The following is a 16,789-nucleotide window of genomic DNA, read 5'->3' on the forward strand; positions in this document are numbered from 1 at the left end:
AAACATGCTTATCACAATATAGGGTTGACTGTGATGGCCGTGCACGCGACTTGAAGCAACTGTGTGCATGCCGGCATTTTCATGTGACATGGAAGGATGAGCACTGCAGAGAAGCTGCCGTGACTGGCACCTACTGCTCTCAATCATGCGTGCCTCGCGCCTTTTCTTGCTCACACGGGATCTGGCGGCTGAAAAACGCATCGTACGATCGCAGGTCAATTAAGTTCTACTGCCTACGGCTTACACAGATTACTGAAGTGTGTTGGTTCAGTAGAGGTACAAGCAGTCATGGAGAAAGTGCAGAGTCAGGAAGTATAAGAAGTACGGGCAAGCAATGTGGTAAATACCTATAAAGATTCCACAGCTACCTTATTCTTCACAGGAAAAGTGGCAAAATATTGATCAAGAAAGGTGTCTGACAAGGAGGTGCACTCGCTCTAATGTTATTCACTGTGTGCTTAGAAGAAGTATTCAAGCCATTAGCCTGAGAAGAACAAGAGGAGGGAGGACCAAAGGCAAATATCTCAACGACCTTTGGTTTGGAGATGACACTGTCCTGTTCATCAGTGATGGAGGTGACAGGCAACAAATTACTGAGGATTTTGGCCAACAAAGCGTATAAGTAGGACTGAAGATTAATATGCAGGAAACATAGGTAATGTCCAACAGCCTGGAAAGACAATGATAATTCGAGAACAGTGCAAGGGAACGTTAATCGAGGCCAATTAGTCACAGGGGCACTGATTTGAGCATAAAATTTATAAAACAATAAAAATAAATTGGTGCACATACAGTAGGCATTACCAGGTCCATGACCGGCAGCTTACCGCTATCCTTGAAAAGCGAAGTGTACAATAATTGAATTCTACGAGTATTAGCACATGCAGCAGGATCTTGGAGGTTACCTAAGGAGCTTCACAAGTAGCTAAGGACCTTGCAAGGGGCGATGGAATGAAAAATATTAAGGGCAATGTTAGGAGGCAGGGAGACAGCAATGTGGATTAGAGGGCAATCGGAGGTAGCTGATATTCTAGTTGACAAAAGAAAAAGCTGCAGTTTCGCCTCAAAGGCGAAGCATCAATTGCAATAGCAAATTAGTAGACATCCACACGAAGAAAGGATAGTAGTTTTGTCGGCTATAAAATTAAGTAGACATTGGCTCACTTACTAAATTAACAAGCACCGTGTCAGCACGCACAAACAGGCATGAGCACATCATACTCGATGACCGTGGACACTCGCTGTCAAAATGCCGGTGTGAGGAAGTGTGGCAGCAGCAGCGAGCAAAGCCACCTTCCTGCTGTCTGTCGCGTCAACGCAAACTGAGCAGCGAGAACACAGCACACGCAAAGCTAAGAGCCGTCGGCCCGCCTAGAATGCGCCCCCGAAGCAGATCGCTTTCGAGATAAAGTCCGCGTAACCGCACGTGGCCAGTCGCTGATGCCTGGGCCTGCATTCCCGAGGAGCTCATTCGTCTCCCATTCAAGAAATGTTCGATATTAAACACATTTGATGACACTAAAGACATGCTTTTATGGGAGGATATCTCCGACAATGGACTCTTGGAATGAAAAGCAACAGACGACAACAACTGAAGAGCGAAATTTGATGAAAATAAGTGCTTTCAGTGACTGTTTTACTCTAACTATATGCAGAAGCAAAACATTTTTCCGTTTTTGCTATCCCTAATTTACGCCTTGGAATATGTGCGGGTCCAAGCTATGCATGGGTTTTTATGATAATGAGCAGGCGAACTACAGACTAACAACTCACTTGCATGTTCTTCGAGCCACCGCATGCAGCCAGCGGCCTGTGGGATGTGGTCTTGCATGCAGAAGAGCGGTGGAAGAATCGCATCTTCAATGGGGAGTCGAAGATATGCCATCAGGCCACGGACAACGCTCCTGTAGTCGGTTGTGCCTTCTTCAAAACCTGTGATGGGGATGCCATGCGTGCTTTCGCCTAATCACAAAAGAGAAAAAAAAAATGTATCGTCAGGCAATAATTAGCAGAAATCTAGCGAACAACTTCACTAGCAGCCTATAGTCTTGGTCAATTCAATGGTCCCTAAAGAGAAGTGCTAAATCCCTCTTAGCAGAAATGGCACAAAATAAAACGACACACAAGACCTGTCGTGAGGGCACCTGCCATGTCGTGTAGTCTTTCTCTCTTTTGTGACACTTCTACCATGACGAACCTGTACAAAGAAATTAATAAGGTCTGGGAGCAAGCTAGTTGGTACGATACCTTCCTAGTGAAACAGCGCTAGAAAAACACGGGACGAGAGAACAACAAGAGGATGAGTGCCGACTGCATATTTGCGCACACACAAAGCTTTTGTTGGCAGTCAGCCTTCATCCTTGTGTTCCTCCCTCGTCCGTGTTTTTGTAGCATTGCTTCACTATTACTGCATAAAGAGTCGTACTCAAAGTAATAGATCATTTCAGACTGAAGTATTCTTCCAAAAGCCTGTTTTAATTTAATTTCACAGTAGAACAGTGGTTACTAGGATAACTTGTAGCTGGGCTAGTTGGTAACACATCTTGGCATAAGAATGCAAGAAAACACACCTTCATACACACACACACACACAGGAACCCAAGACAGAACCCTGCTTTTCACACCAACCCTTTCACAAGTGAAAAGCAGAGTGCTTTCTTCGGTGTTTGTATGTAAGCACATGCATGTGTGTTTTCTTGTGCTCTTAAGCTTTTACTTAATTGGTTACTAGAACAGAATAAGAAAGCCAAACCTACACCTTTTATTCTCCACCAGAAACCTAGCACCAGTACGTCACTGTGACATCACAAATTTCAAAGTGTAATTTCATATTTGGACCATTGTGGCTGGGTAAATGTTCTTGAATCTTGTCAAGTTGCCTTTGGCTTTCTTTAGAACACAACGTAGCCCCTATTTACCAATTAAAAAAGTCCAAACAGGCACCGTCAAAATCAGTGACATTGCAACTGGCAGGTGGGGGGAACTACAAGGCAATGTCACCATTGGCCTTCAGTTTTTTGTTATAACAGTGGCCTTTTTTAAAAGTGTAAAAGTTCAATTATTTTTTGCTTTAGTGTACGTTTAAGTATAACAAGAATGCCTTAATTGTGAAATAAGTTATTTCCACGAAATACTGCCTTTTTTTTTCCTGGTGAGATAAGCATTAGATTACAAGCTTGACGAAAGTCAAGGTGCCTGCGGGGCAACCTTATAAAGTAATATTGTTATCCCTATGAATGAGCGTGTAAGCGCGTAGGGACTAGCCCAGCCAGCTGCATGTCACACAGTGCTGTGGTGACATGAGAAAAACAAAAGGAGAGAGCGGTGTCATTCCTGTTAGTCTGCACCTCTTCTAGCACGCTTCCCTCTTTCTTCAAGCTAAACATTTTGACAGAATTGCCTGTCCGGTAGGGAAATTGATTAGGGCTTTCAGACTGACTCCAACCAAATAACTGAATTTTATTAGCCCGACGTTTTGGAGCCCATTCGGCTCCTTCCTCTGGGGGTTGTTCTTCGGGGGGTAACATAAACCGCTTGAAGGGCAACCTACCCTCGGTGTATGCCCATGACCTTGGCGACATGACGAAAAGAAGAAAAGGATGCCCAGCCAGGTAGACTCCCACTCGGTTCACCAACACAAAAACGTCGGTGCGGCCCTGTAACCTCCCCCACCCCCTCGCCTCCCATCAGCAGCACTCTCGAGGGCCAAGCTTCCCCAGCACCGGTCATCTCATCCCCCCCTCCCCCCCCCAGCGCCACGGCAGCCGTCAATTCCCCCCCCCCCTTTTGTTTCTCCCCACCTTCCTGTCTGCGAAGTGTCTCCCCACCTTCCGTGCTCCCCTTCCTTTCTTTGCAAAAGAACCTTGAAAAGCTGCACACCACCACCCCCCGAAGAACTACCCCCTGAGGAAGGAGCCGAATGGGCTCCGAAACATCGGGCTAATAAAATTCAGTTATTTGGTTGGAGTCAGTCTGAAAGTCCTTCCCTCTTTCTGTGTTGATATTGCTTGTGAGCGGAGAATAATGGAAGAATCTGTTAGGGCAATCACGCTGCCCATCAGACTCGCGGTTTAACTTCCAACGCTTCCGAAGCTACGTCAGATGCAGCAAATCCACATCAAATTCACATAGAACTGTTCACGTTCGCAGGCATGGCACAAGAAAGAGTGCAATATTTCAAAGAAATGCTCATGAAGGCTACGCAAGCAGAAAAAGGAACAGTGCCCTTCTTATTTTGTTTTCCCATCTTGCCGCAGCACCACACAACATGTGGCCAACCAGGCTATTGGCCATGTGATTGCATGTTCCCTTTTTCATACAGATGGTGACTGCACAAACCAGATTAAGTAAATCGTAAACTTGAGTCCTAGTATTACCAATATGCACGGTGCTAGGGAACAAGTCACTGCTCAAAGCTAATGTAAACAATAGCACAACTTACTGTGGTCTTTTGCAGCACTTGCAAATCCAAGAGGTATTGGACCTGAGAACAAGTTACTGGCAATTAATATCAGAAGCTACAAAGCACAAAGCTTCCAATTAAAAAAAAATTAAAAGAAGCAAGCTCATACCTGGGTCGATGAACTTGTGGTAGGCTCTTATAAAACCTTGTTCGATTGAGTACTCTATAAGTCCAATCTCTAGTGGGTAGTATATCCCATTTGCTTCGCAGAGTATATTGAAGGACACTATATAAAATGGCCACCTTTTAATCTCTAGATGTGAAAAAGAATGAGGAATGTCATAGGGGGGTGAGTTGATAAATCACAATCAGGTGAAACGACAACACAACGGCGACGAGCATGCTGTTACTTGACACTGCATTCACAGTGACTATGATTAATGGCAAAAGTATGCGTACCGTCAACTGTGCCAATATCGTCAACGTAACGATGAATACTATTTATCATGTCCCGACGGAGCTGTATCCTTTCATCTTCTTCTTTCAATACACTCTGAAAACGGTGCACTTGCTTTATGAACTCAGAATGACAAATGCGCCAGAACGAGCGAGCACAGTTTTTTGTCAGCATCTTCTACTTGGTTATGGTGCAGGCATAACAGGGACATAGAATGGGACATAGAATGACACATTAGACAAACACAGTGCTATGTGTTCGTCTGATGTGCCATTCTACATCCCTGTCGTTACCTCTGCGCTGTTGAAAAGTACATGCCAGACCAACAAGTCCATGTGGCTACCGTATCGATGTTTACTCACGGCGATGCTGCGACCATCTGAAGTGAACTTATTGTGTAATCCTCCTTTTCCGCGCTCCTTGAAGTCGTTCGCCATGGCTTCGTACACGGCTTTTTGCTCTTCTGTCAGAGTCTGCAAAGTAACGCCAGTTTTTCTTTTTTTGAGCTCGTAATACAGAACGACAGCGATGAATGGCAATGCAGTACGACGCTTCACAGCATCCAACTTCATCCGCACAGGTAGCAGAAAGTGCGGCAACACATGACTGCTGCGTTCACGTATCGAAACCGGGAGACACCGGCTGAGACACACAAGAACGCGGCGGTTGCACGCGCAAATGGCATGGCGTTACCGCAGCGTCGCTGACAGCGCCGTTGTGCTGGTTAAAACTGCTCTCCGGACCCTCGAATAACGAATAATGTCGAAATCACAGAACGAAACTGTAAATTAGCGACTAAAGGAACGGACCTAGGGCGCCGGCATACCTTCCACCTCTCTCCTGCTTCTTCTCGGACGGCGTCCAGAGAGCACGGCAGGTTGCGTTCCTTGCGCTCGTTCTGAAGCTCTCGCATGAGGAAGAAGAACGGCCCTTTCTTTTTCGGAGCCATCGCGTGGTGTAACCTGCGCGTGAACCACGAGCCACAGTACACACCACAGTACGCTTGAAAACTCGCCAAATGATAGCGGCAATTGCGATTGTCATTTCGGCGTGGTGATGATGATGATGCCAGAAACTAGAAGCTGCCCTGGCCATTGTGCCGGCCGGGGTGACCGCAGTTGTCTCCTCGCCATAAAGAGGAAATTAGTCTGTTCTTCATTTTGTTTGTGCATGTAGAAAGGAGCGTTCCTTCCTTCCTCCGTGCATCTCCCTGCATAGGGTCTTATTCATCCAGACGTATCCATCACCTATTGGAGCGGAGGAGCTACATATCCTGGGTTCAGCCCATGGGTTCAGCCCATTCTCTGCCATTTGCATGTTTGGATGTTTAAAAAAAAAAAACACTTATACCTGTATCGCTGAGCTTGCCTCGTCCGTTTTGGGCTGAAGGCCACTGCAACTTATTTAACCATGCTCAATGGTTCCCATCAGAACGTACTCGGTCGTCGCCTTGTGTCGTCGTGCTGGCATCCCCGGTGAAGTGGGTGTCATATGCACGGATTTTGATATTTTATTGCCCAAGAATAAAGCAGAAGCGCAATGAATATGGAGAAGGTGCGGTATACGGCTTGTTCATTGTAGCATGGGCGCCTCGGTACGAGGCTTCATTCACAAAGAGACCACTTTCGCTCAAAAATTTGCTGAGTAACTTTGTTCATACGGGTGTAGCGATGCCTTTTCCGATTCTATGCTTTTTCAGGCTTTTCGCGCCTGGCCAGTGGTCAGAGCGACGGTCTGCCCACATTATCAACGGGATCAGGCTGCCGTGTGTGGTGGATAAGAATAGCATAGAATAAGGCATAAGGCATCGCTACAAAATAGCGGCCCTCAGGTCGATTTGCCATGTATCCGGAAGAGATGGAAAGAAAACCTATGTTTATAATGTGGACAAAGTGTATGTGGCACTTTTTGACACTATGACATTTCGATCCCTGTAGCACAACGGTACATGAGGCCGTGCATTAATTCACAAGCTTCCTTCCGGGTGCGACCCAGGCTGGTTGCACCACAACATGAGGGAAGGCCAATACATGTTAAAGTAGCAGTACTATCAATTCTTTTAGAGTCATGGCTTCAGCAAAAGTGGAGAGAGTGGTCTAGCATTACACACTCGTGCTTGAAGCAGAAATATTTGGCAAAAATTATGATTACCACCTGCTCATGTAAAGGCTGTAGGAATTTGAAACGTTACATGTCCCAGCAAACATGTCTTTATTTGATCGTCATTTATCTTCGATGAAGTACACTGCGGATTTCTAGAGCTATATATTGGCTTTGCATAATCCACCAATCAGCAGTTCACTGTTCCTAGGAGTTCGCATGGAGGGGTGTGTGCATTTGTGAATTCTTTTGATGTGCTGTGCGACTGGGACATTTCCAGTGTGTGTATGTCATTAGGGTACACTCCGCATTTTTAGCATTAGGGTTACCTTCCAATTTATTAACATAATAGCTGTAGTTTTTCTAGTGTACTATATTTTGTGCTCTTATTTATATTCCATGCCTGGCATCTGAACACATCTTGGGAGCATTCAGGTGGCTGGTGAAGCAACCTCTTCCTTTTTGTAGGAGTGTGATTCTTTCCACATATAAATCCACATATTTTTTGTTTAAACAGTCATGCTGCCTAAGAAGTGACACAGCAATTGACAATAATGCGCCAATGGTACTTTGCGTCTGCCCCGTGTGGGGCCACATGGGTGCGCTCTTGACCAACCAACAAAAATTTGGTTGTCTTCAGGATATCCGCAACTACTTGGCGATTTCGTAGTCCTTATAGAAAACAAATAAATCTAAAAAGTCTAAAGAAGCCTCCAGGGTTGGTGGTGACGCTGAATGTGATTTGAATGAATCAGTGGGTCACATAGCCATGCTGTAGAACTGGATGATAATGACCACAGTCAAGCCAAGCTGGTTTCTCAGTCTACTAATATAAATCAATGCTCCAAGGCATCTGGTGACATTGCCAATCAAACAGATAGCTCTTTTTTATCAGTTTGATGACCAGAACAGTACCGAAATGGCTTTTGCAGAAGGTACTGGTGGCCATAAAAATGCACACGGCAGTCACCCGCTACAAGACCTGCTTGCCGCAACAGTTAATTTTGCTGTAGAGGATGGGCTTTTATGAAAAGGTGTCAAAGCTCTTTAGAACCTGACTGTATATGTTCTTGAAAGGTACTATGTTCCTGCAATCAGTCAGTCAGTCAACAAACTTTATTAAGGTCCTAAGGAGCTAATAAGTCGTAGTTGCGGGCCACTTCCACGTTGGGGCCGAAGACCATGGTCTTCTGCCCGTTTGTGGGCCCTTTGCACAGCCCTTAGTTGGTCCTGGGGATCGCCGCTTTTAAGGGCCTCTTCTCAGTCTTCTTATTTATTAAAAGAGGCGTTTTGTAACGCAGAACATTGCCAGAGCATGTGTGCTAATGAGCAATACTCTTCATTGCACTCAAGGCAGCGTGGGTCGATGTCCGTAGCAAAGCTGCTAAACTTTCCTCTCGAAGGGAAAGATCTCATTTGTAACATTCTCAATGCGGAAGATTGAGGTCTAGTTAGCTTTGGGTGTGGGAGTGGGAATTGCCTGCGCCCAAGATGATAGTGTTTGACTATTTCATGAAAAGAGTAATGGGTCCGAGTTATGTTCACAATCCTGACTGTTTAGTGTGTCAGGACCATTGCAGAATGTTAGACCTTGCGCTTGGTCATGAGCTAGCTCATTCTGGTTGGGTTTGCTGGGATGTACATTGGTTCCCATGTGTACCGGGAACCATACGACAGCGTGAAAAGCATCAGGCAGTCTTTGCTTGACTATAGCCGCCACCTCTTTCGAGATTAGGCCAGATAGAAAGGCTCGTATGGCTGATCTTGAGTTAGAGTAGATGTAATTAAGTACCATTTTAAGGAGTACATCGGCAGAGGTGCTGAAACTGGAAAGTTTCACTTCTACTGCACGGAATGCTCAATGTGGCTTGGAAGGAAAAAAGAAACAGCATCGAGGGCTGCTATTAAGTCTGTTATAAAACTTAAAGGGGCTGCAGAATGCTTCTTGATGGCCACTTTTCTTTCTTCCATTGCCGCTCAAGCAGCCACTTGGCTATCTCCTTGCCAATACATCTGTGGTAGCTGCCCTTCCAGATTGGCTTTAAAAAAAGAATTGCTTCGAACAAAGATGACAACCCCGTGACAGGCTTAACTGATGGTCAGTTGTATAAGGATGTTAGGATGAAGGAGTCAGACCGCACGTAAGCATTTATGCTCAATGTGGAGGAGGCATTCATTTTCAAATTATCTCAAGTGTAAAATTTGACATGACCGACTGACCATCAACAGGTTACCCACCACATCCGAATAGCAGGAACATTCTAATGCAATGTCATGAAGGGTGAGCAGCAGCAGGGTAAGTGGAAAGCTACGACTGACTTCGACAATCATCTCCGATGGCTTCTGCTGAAATTTTATCTTCTTTTGCCCCCTTCCCCCCTCTCTCTCTTCATTCTGTCGCTTTAAATCAAGTTTTTCTTTATGCACCCCCATGTGCATTGTGGCAAACTTGTACCTGTTTAGCCTCCTTGCCTCTTCTCATCTGGTACGGTACACCATGTGGCATGTATGGACTTCATTTAATTAAGCTGTACATGAAGGGACCATGGAAATTTGTTTTATCAAATGTTCATTTTAAGTGCATTGCCATCTATTTGGAATTCAATTTGACACAATTCATTTTAAAGGAACTTGTCACTTTAAGATGACAAGACACCGTATATAGTGATATATCATCGTTTTGTGTGTAACATGCCAGGTTAACATATATTATAAGCCTTTCAGCTTACAGTTTTCCAATTGCGCAGCACTTTGTAAAGGTCATCCACAGTTTGACCATATGCAAATATTGCGGACGTTAGAGTTGCACTGAAAGGTTGATTGCATGCGTGCGTGGGAACCATCAAGTATCCAGCAGACGAAGTTGCCGATAAAAATAATGTCCGACATAGTACTCTTTCAAATGGCAGTAGATACAGTATCCAAGACAGCAACCAGTGGCATGGAAGGGGAACCTCCGCTGATCAACCTGGGATGCTTTAATTTGGTAGCTTACTTCCGATTGCTTAAATGACATAACTTAATAGCTTACTAAGCTTTAGCTAATAGATGTCAATGAGCCATATAATGTCAAGACAAGACACCCCAAGTGTTCAAGAGGCTTGACACCTGCGTCCAAAATTTAAACGGCAACCAAATTTTTGACCACGACCGATGAATTGCGATGAAAGCATTAACAGATTATTCAGGAGGTTAGTCAAACAATTTGCCAGCCCTAATATAGCGTCCTTTAAAGGCACAGCAGCGAATATCAGGAACTCAGCTGTCGAAATATCAGGTGTCCAAAAGGTTTGCAACTATGCCAGCACTCATGACCATACACATGAGGTGCTGTGGAACAGCCTTGTAGAAATACTTTGAGGGGCTTTTCCATGCATATACCGAGACTTTGCAGAAAAGGTTTGCAACAGTGGTGCAAAAGGCTTTGCATCCTAGTCATTGATCACTCCATTTCTATATCAGTCTCCTTACGTTCACTGGTCACTTGTGCAAACTATGGCATGCTTTACCTACCCAAATGTCTTAAGAGTTATAGCACAATGTTCAGGTACAACTGCTCTGTCTAACGTGATGGTGGCATTTTGATCGCTGCATCCAGTGGCCTTAAATGTTTTTAAAAAACTTACCACTGTTACAGACACTGAAATTTCTATGCATACATGCAGGAAGTCACAAAAGCCAATCTGTTATCTGAACACACTTATTGAGCTCTATCTATGCCTGTCGACTTATGCAGTAATCTCCACGATGCCTCAAACATAATTTTGGCAAATCAGTTCTGCATTCATCTGCAAAGTGGAGGAATCGTTTCACGAAAGATGGGATGTGCGAATATTCGAAACTTCAAAATACTACAAATCGACTAGTCCTTGCTATTGTGCAAACTATGGCATGCTCATTGCACATTTAGCTTCAGATTTATAGGATGTCCAATTCTATTCAATATACAGGGTTAACAATGGTTAATGGAGTCTACGGGAAGCAAGACAAATGCAGGTGGCAAGTTTCTTGAACAATTCTGCTACAGGAGCACCGTGGTTGTTGCATGGAGGCACCAGTTTGATGCATGCAGGAACTCCATGAAGGAGCTCATCAATTTCCAGCCATTCATGCCTTTCCTTATGGCAGGTTTATAAATTCTGTTTCATGGACGTAGGCAAAGCAATTTATTATGTGGACAATCTCTCAGTGGGTTACACTGCTGAGCACAGGAATGTGGGTGTCTGGAGGTACCTAAAGGAAAAGTCGAGGTGTTTTGAGCACACGCATCCCAGTGTGCACAAAAATTGTAGGACGCTTAAGCTTCGCCTTCAAGAGTGGAACGCGACAGCGTTCCCGTCGACCCGCCAAGGGCTGTAAGACAATGCGCTACGGCGCAGCGATCACTTATGAGGTGTCCCGCATCGGACTTTACACCCACCAATCACACGGTGAGCGCCAAGCAACGCAGAGTTTGGCACGGCAACGAAATGTGCGCCTGAGCAAGCGGAACGAACCAAAGAACTCGGTGTCTCAGAGGGAGAAACGATCTACGCGAGCCAAACGCCGTGATCGGCATGGACAGCCGGGCCGCGACGCGCCATGAACGCCGACGCGATCATGGGGCCGACGCCTCGATGGGAGCACTACGCACACGCATGACTCCTCGGAAGCAGCTCAGCACACATCACAGGGGATGCTTTCCCACCAGATGCGCTACGGCACAGCGATCACGTCAGAGGCATCCCGCATCGGACGCTGCACCTGGGAATCGTGCTGTGAGCGGAAAGAGGAGCCGCGTCGCCTAAACACGACGGTTTGAGTGACGCACGGTGGAAGTTGAAAGGGGAGAGAGCGAGAAAACTTATTAAACACAAGGGTAGTGGGGCATCTTCGCACCGGTCCCTACACGGCCCGAAGAGGAGAAGCGGGCGAGTGGTGCGCCACATGTTGGGGCAGAGCCGCACATACCGAGGAGGGGGTCTTTTGTGTTTGCCGCAAGATGGCTCTGCGTGTGCGCAGAACAAATGTAGCGGAAACGTACTTCGCTACTCAAGTAACTGCGACTTCTGTAAGTTACATGCTCATAATTACCGATATACACTGCAGTATAACTCTCTATGGCACATTTCTAAGGCAACAACGCATTCACTAGAGGCGCTTTTGTACCGCTTTGAACCATCGAACTCGTGGTTGAGTGGTAGCGTCTCCGTCTCACACTCCGGAGACCCTGATTCGATTCCCACCCAGCCCATCTTACAAGTTGTTTTTTATTTATGACGTGCCTCACGGGATTTATCGCTCACGGCCAACACCGACGACACCGGATTTTCTGCGACACGAGCTCCTTAACGCTGTCGCGTTAAAATCTCAATTTCGTCACAGACACGGAGTACTATAGAAAAGTCCCTTCAATGAATGAGCATACAAGCTCGCCTGCGATGCACGTGCGCTTGGCTGTCGAGACGTCACATTCCAAGTATGCAATTGCAGACTCGAGAGAGCTGGCAGTGCTAAGCTGGGGCTAGTATTTTTTCTTACTGTGTAGCTCATTTCTGCAAATTTTGTTCCCTCTGGATTTCACGGAAATCCCAGTGTTCCTTGTGCTATTGCTGGCTACCTGTACGCTGCAGGTGACGTCGTCTGTGAAGGTAGCGAGACTGGCTTCCTGAAAAGAAGGGTGCATGGGATTTTGTTCAAGTTTTCAGCTGTTCTCAGTTTACAGCTGCATAATACTTTGGTGATGAAGACATCACCATGTGGTCTGCACACCGCACTTGTCTCTTTGCAACATCCATACCTGGTGAGGGGCCCTTTCCAGGGATATATGCAAGCTGAACAGCACAGAATGTAACAGACCACCTTTATTGCAGTACAAAATGCGTTCCTAGTCACAATGTAAATGTTTGAAAATACGTCCAGGTAAAATTGAGGTTAAAAGCAGCAACAAATAAAGGTGTGCAAAGGTAAAAATTGTAAAAGATGCAACTAGTGAACAATAAAACGTTGGCACTGGCCAGACAAGATTAAGTGCCCATAAAAAAAGAAAGAAAAATAAATGCCAAACATACTCTGGCTAAATGTTGATAAGCCCAACTCCGTCGGAAGATCCCCTGGACCTGAAAATACGTATCCTACGTTTAAGCCACAACAGCCCTACGATGACAACTGGCATGGCACACATGATGCATATGAAGACGATGATGTAGACAAAGACGGTCCAAGTCTTGGGACCCATTGTCGGGAGCTCCCAGACACATGAGTGGCCTGGAAGAGACGGAGCAACACATTGTATATTTGTATGTTCATCAGCATCATCACCAGTCTATTTTACGTCCACTGCAGGACGAAGGCCTCTCCCCGCGATCTCCAAGTACGCCAACCTATTCCAACTAGCACCCGCAAATTTCCTAATTTCGTCGCACCACCTAATCTTCTGTCGTCCTCTACTGCGCTTCCCTTCTCTTGGTACCCATTCTGTCACCATAACAGTCCAATGGTTATCTACTCTATGCATTATATGACGTGCCCAGCACCATTTCTTTCTCTTCATGTCAATTAGAATGTTGTTGATACCTGTTTGCTCTCTGATTCAAACCGCTCTCTTTCTGTCTCTTAAGGTCATGCCTAGCATTCTTCATTCCATCGCTCTTTGCGCAGTCCTTAACTTGTTCTCAAGCTTCTTTGTCAGTCTCCAAGTCTACCCCATATGTCAGCACCGGTAAAATGCATTGATTGTATACCTTCCTTTTCAATGATAACGGTAAGCTTCCAGTCAGGAGCTCACAATGTCTGCCGTATGCGATACAACTCATTTTTATTCTGTGAATTTCCTTCTCATGGTCAGGGTTCCCTGTGATTAGTTGACCTAGGTAAACGCACTCCTTCATGGACTAGAGGCCGAGTGGAAATCCTGAATTCTTGTTCCCTTGCCCGGTTACTCAACATTATCTTTGTCTTCTGCATATTAATCTTCAGCCCCACTCTTACACTCTCGCTGTCAAGGTCCTCAATCATTTGTTGTAACTCATCTGCAGTGTTGCTGAATGGAACAATGTTGTCGGCAAGCCGAAGGTTGCTGAGGTATTCGCCATCAATCCTTACTCCTAAACCTTCTCAGTTTAATAGCTTGAGTATTTCTTTCAAGCACGGAGTGAATAGCATTGGACAGATTGTGTCTCCTTGTCCGGCTCCTTTCTTTATAGGTATCTTCCTACTTTTCTTATGCAGAATTAAGGTGGCTGTGAAATCTCTCTATATATTTTCCAAGATTACACACTGCCTCTGTGACTGCTGGTATCTCTACTGAATCAAATGCCTTTTCGTAATCTATGAAAGCCATATAGAGAGGCTTATTGTACTCTGCGGATTTCTCGATAACCTGATTAATGACATGGATGTGATCCATTGTAGAGTATCCCTTCCTGAAGCCCGCCTGTTCCCTTGGTTGACTAAAGTCCAGTATTGCCCTTATTCTATTGGAGATCATTTTTAAAAATACTGCATATAACAGTGGGAGTAAGCTAATAGGCCTATATTTTTCCAGTTCTTTAGTGTCTCCCTCTTTGTGGATTAGTATAATATTTGCATTCTTCCAGTTTTCCGGGACCCTTGCAGTTGATAGACATTTCGTATAGAGAGCCACCAGTTTTTCAAGCATTACATCTCCTCCATCTTTCATTAAATCGACTGTTACTCCATCTTCTCCTGCCGCTTTTCCCCGTTTTATGTCTTGCAAGGCCCTTCTGACCTCATCTCTAGCTATACGAGTTTCTGTATCCTGTTCATTATCGTTTCGAATGGAGTTCTACTGAGTCCTCTGGGTACTGTACAGGTCAGTATAGAATTCTTCCGCTGCATTTATTATACCTTCGAGATTGCTAATGATATTACTCTGCTCATCTTTGAGTGCATACATCTTGGTTTGTCCTATGCCAAGTTTCCTTCTGACTGATTTCAGGCTGCGTCAATTTTTTATGGCTTCCACAGTCATTCTCACGTTATAATTTCGAATATCACTTATTTTCGCTTTGTTGATCAGTTTTGACAGTTCCGTGAATATTATCTTATCTCTTGAGTTTGACACTTTCATTCTTTGTCGTTTCTTTATTAAGTCCTTTGTTATTTGGGAGAGCTTGCTTACTGGTTGCCTTGGTGCCTTGCCTCCCACTTCAGATGCTGCCTCTGAAGCCAGCTTCGTTAGTTTCGTTCATTACCTCTATGTCATCATCATTATCTCTCTGTTCTAAGGCTGCAAAATTGTTTGCAAGTATCAGCCTAAATTTGCGTGCTTTTGCCCTTACTGCCTTTACGTTGACCTGTTTTTTCTTGACCAATTTTACTCTTTCTCTCTTCAAATTGAGGTGAATCCTAGCCCTCACTAACCTATGATCATTGCACTTTACCCTACCTATCATTTCTACATCCTACACTATGCTGGGATCGGCGGAAAGTATGAAATCAATTTCATTCCTTGTTTCACCATTAGGCCTTTTCCAAGTCCACTTTCTGCTGCTACGCTTCCTGAAAAAGGTGTTCATTATTCTCAGCTTATTCCTTTCTGCGAATTCTACCAGCACTTCTCCTCTAGCGTTTCTAGAATTGACACTGTAGTTGCCAATTGCCTGTTTACCCGCCTGCTCTTTCCCCACTTTTGCATTGAAGTCACCCGTTACTACTGTATGCAGAGTTTGCACTTTTCTCGTCGCTAATTCAACATCTTTGTAAAACTGATCTACTTCCTCATCGTCGTGACTAGATGTTGGAGCGTAGGTTTGTACTATCTTTAATCTATACCTCTTATTAAGTTTGATTACGATTACTGCTACCCTCTCATTAATGCTGTAGAATTCCTCAATGTTGCCCGCTATGTCCTTATGGATTAAGAATCCTACTCCGTATTGCGTCTTATCAGGGAGACCTCTACAGCAGAGGACATGGCTGTTATTCAGCAACGTATAAGCCTCACCAGTTCTAATCTGACTAAGCCCGATGATATCCCAAACAATGTCTGCTGCCAAACAATGTTTGCATGTTCATAAACAAACAAATGATATGCGAAACTATCATAAGCAAGGCTTTCCCACAAATCTACACTCGAGGACAACTTTCCATGGCAATGAAGGGAAAGCTACGGGCGCGTGACTGCTGCACATGTGTTACAGTGCCAAGTAGTCCAGCAGCTTATGGCAGTGCTTTTGGTTGCTCGGAACAGACGCTGAATCGACGCAGTTTCATGTGCAACGCTTTCGTGGTTGCCCAGACGCGGAAGGGAAAAGCCACAAAATAAGTAAACTTTTACATTCAGTGGTCTTTTATCTTATTTAGCTGTTGCTAATAAGGTGTCTATGTTTTCTCTTCCCCAGCTTAAACTAATGTGGATGAAAACGCGGCACTCTTTTCAGAAGCGCTCTCACTTGTGCGCACTTTGCCTCCGTAGCTTTCCCTTCATTGACACAGAAAGTTGTCCATGAGTTTAGGTTGCCCTAACAAAGATGGCCGCGTTCTCTCTAGTAGTACTGTTAAATCTTTGAGGTCATGTGCCTCTTCCGATACACGAAAACACCCATTCCAGTCATATTTCAGGAATCGCCCGATACACGCACGTGCTCGCTTTCGCCGATTAGTATTTGGGTTGGTTGCACCAGCTTTCTGGAAATTCCTTAACTACTAAATGCACTTCACAATGTCGCCAGACTAGGGCAGCACTTCTTTTTTTCCTTCTGCCATGCTTGAAGGGATTTTCACACAGACATTGTGGCGGCATTTTCTGCACATGATTTATAGGTGAAATTCCCGTGAGTTCAGCAAACTCGAAGATGATTTTAGCGCAGTAGATGAATATATTTTGC

The 16,789-nt window shown here is 44.9% G+C and overlaps 2 protein-coding genes across 3 annotated transcripts in view; both read right to left on the reverse strand.

Annotated features, from left to right (window-relative positions):
• Positions 1 to 6,344, reverse strand: part of LOC126530290 (protein maelstrom homolog) — a 47,598-nt gene extending 41,254 nt beyond the window's left edge. Inside the window, exons 1-7 of one of the 2 annotated variants that reach the window (XM_050177606.2) lie at positions 6,298 to 6,344; positions 5,686 to 5,821; positions 5,222 to 5,332; positions 4,862 to 4,955; positions 4,572 to 4,715; positions 4,442 to 4,483; positions 1,774 to 1,962 (exon numbers count right to left, since the gene is read on the reverse strand). In XM_050177606.2, the coding sequence (XP_050033563.2) occupies positions 1,774 to 1,962; positions 4,442 to 4,483; positions 4,572 to 4,715; positions 4,862 to 4,955; positions 5,222 to 5,332; positions 5,686 to 5,821; positions 6,298 to 6,329 (748 nt within the window). In that variant the 5' untranslated portion in view covers positions 6,330 to 6,344. Of the gene's footprint in view, positions 1 to 1,773; positions 1,963 to 4,441; positions 4,484 to 4,571; positions 4,716 to 4,861; positions 4,956 to 5,221; positions 5,333 to 5,668; positions 5,822 to 6,297 lie in introns of those variants that run through there. The other variant, XM_055070288.1, reaches the window with a different exon arrangement.
• A 6,440-nt stretch (positions 6,345 to 12,784) lies between these two features.
• LOC126530289 (beta-secretase-like) overlaps positions 12,785 to 16,789 on the reverse strand; it is a 41,267-nt gene continuing 37,262 nt past the window's right edge. Inside the window, exon 11 of the mRNA XM_050177602.3 lies at positions 12,785 to 13,205. Within this exon, the coding sequence (XP_050033559.1) occupies positions 13,015 to 13,205 (191 nt within the window). The 3' untranslated portion in view covers positions 12,785 to 13,014. The remainder of the gene's footprint in view (positions 13,206 to 16,789) is intronic.

Source organism: Dermacentor andersoni, chromosome 5, assembly GCF_023375885.2.
Source record: "Dermacentor andersoni chromosome 5, qqDerAnde1_hic_scaffold, whole genome shotgun sequence".
NCBI classification, from domain to species: Eukaryota; Metazoa; Arthropoda; class Arachnida; order Ixodida; family Ixodidae; genus Dermacentor; species Dermacentor andersoni.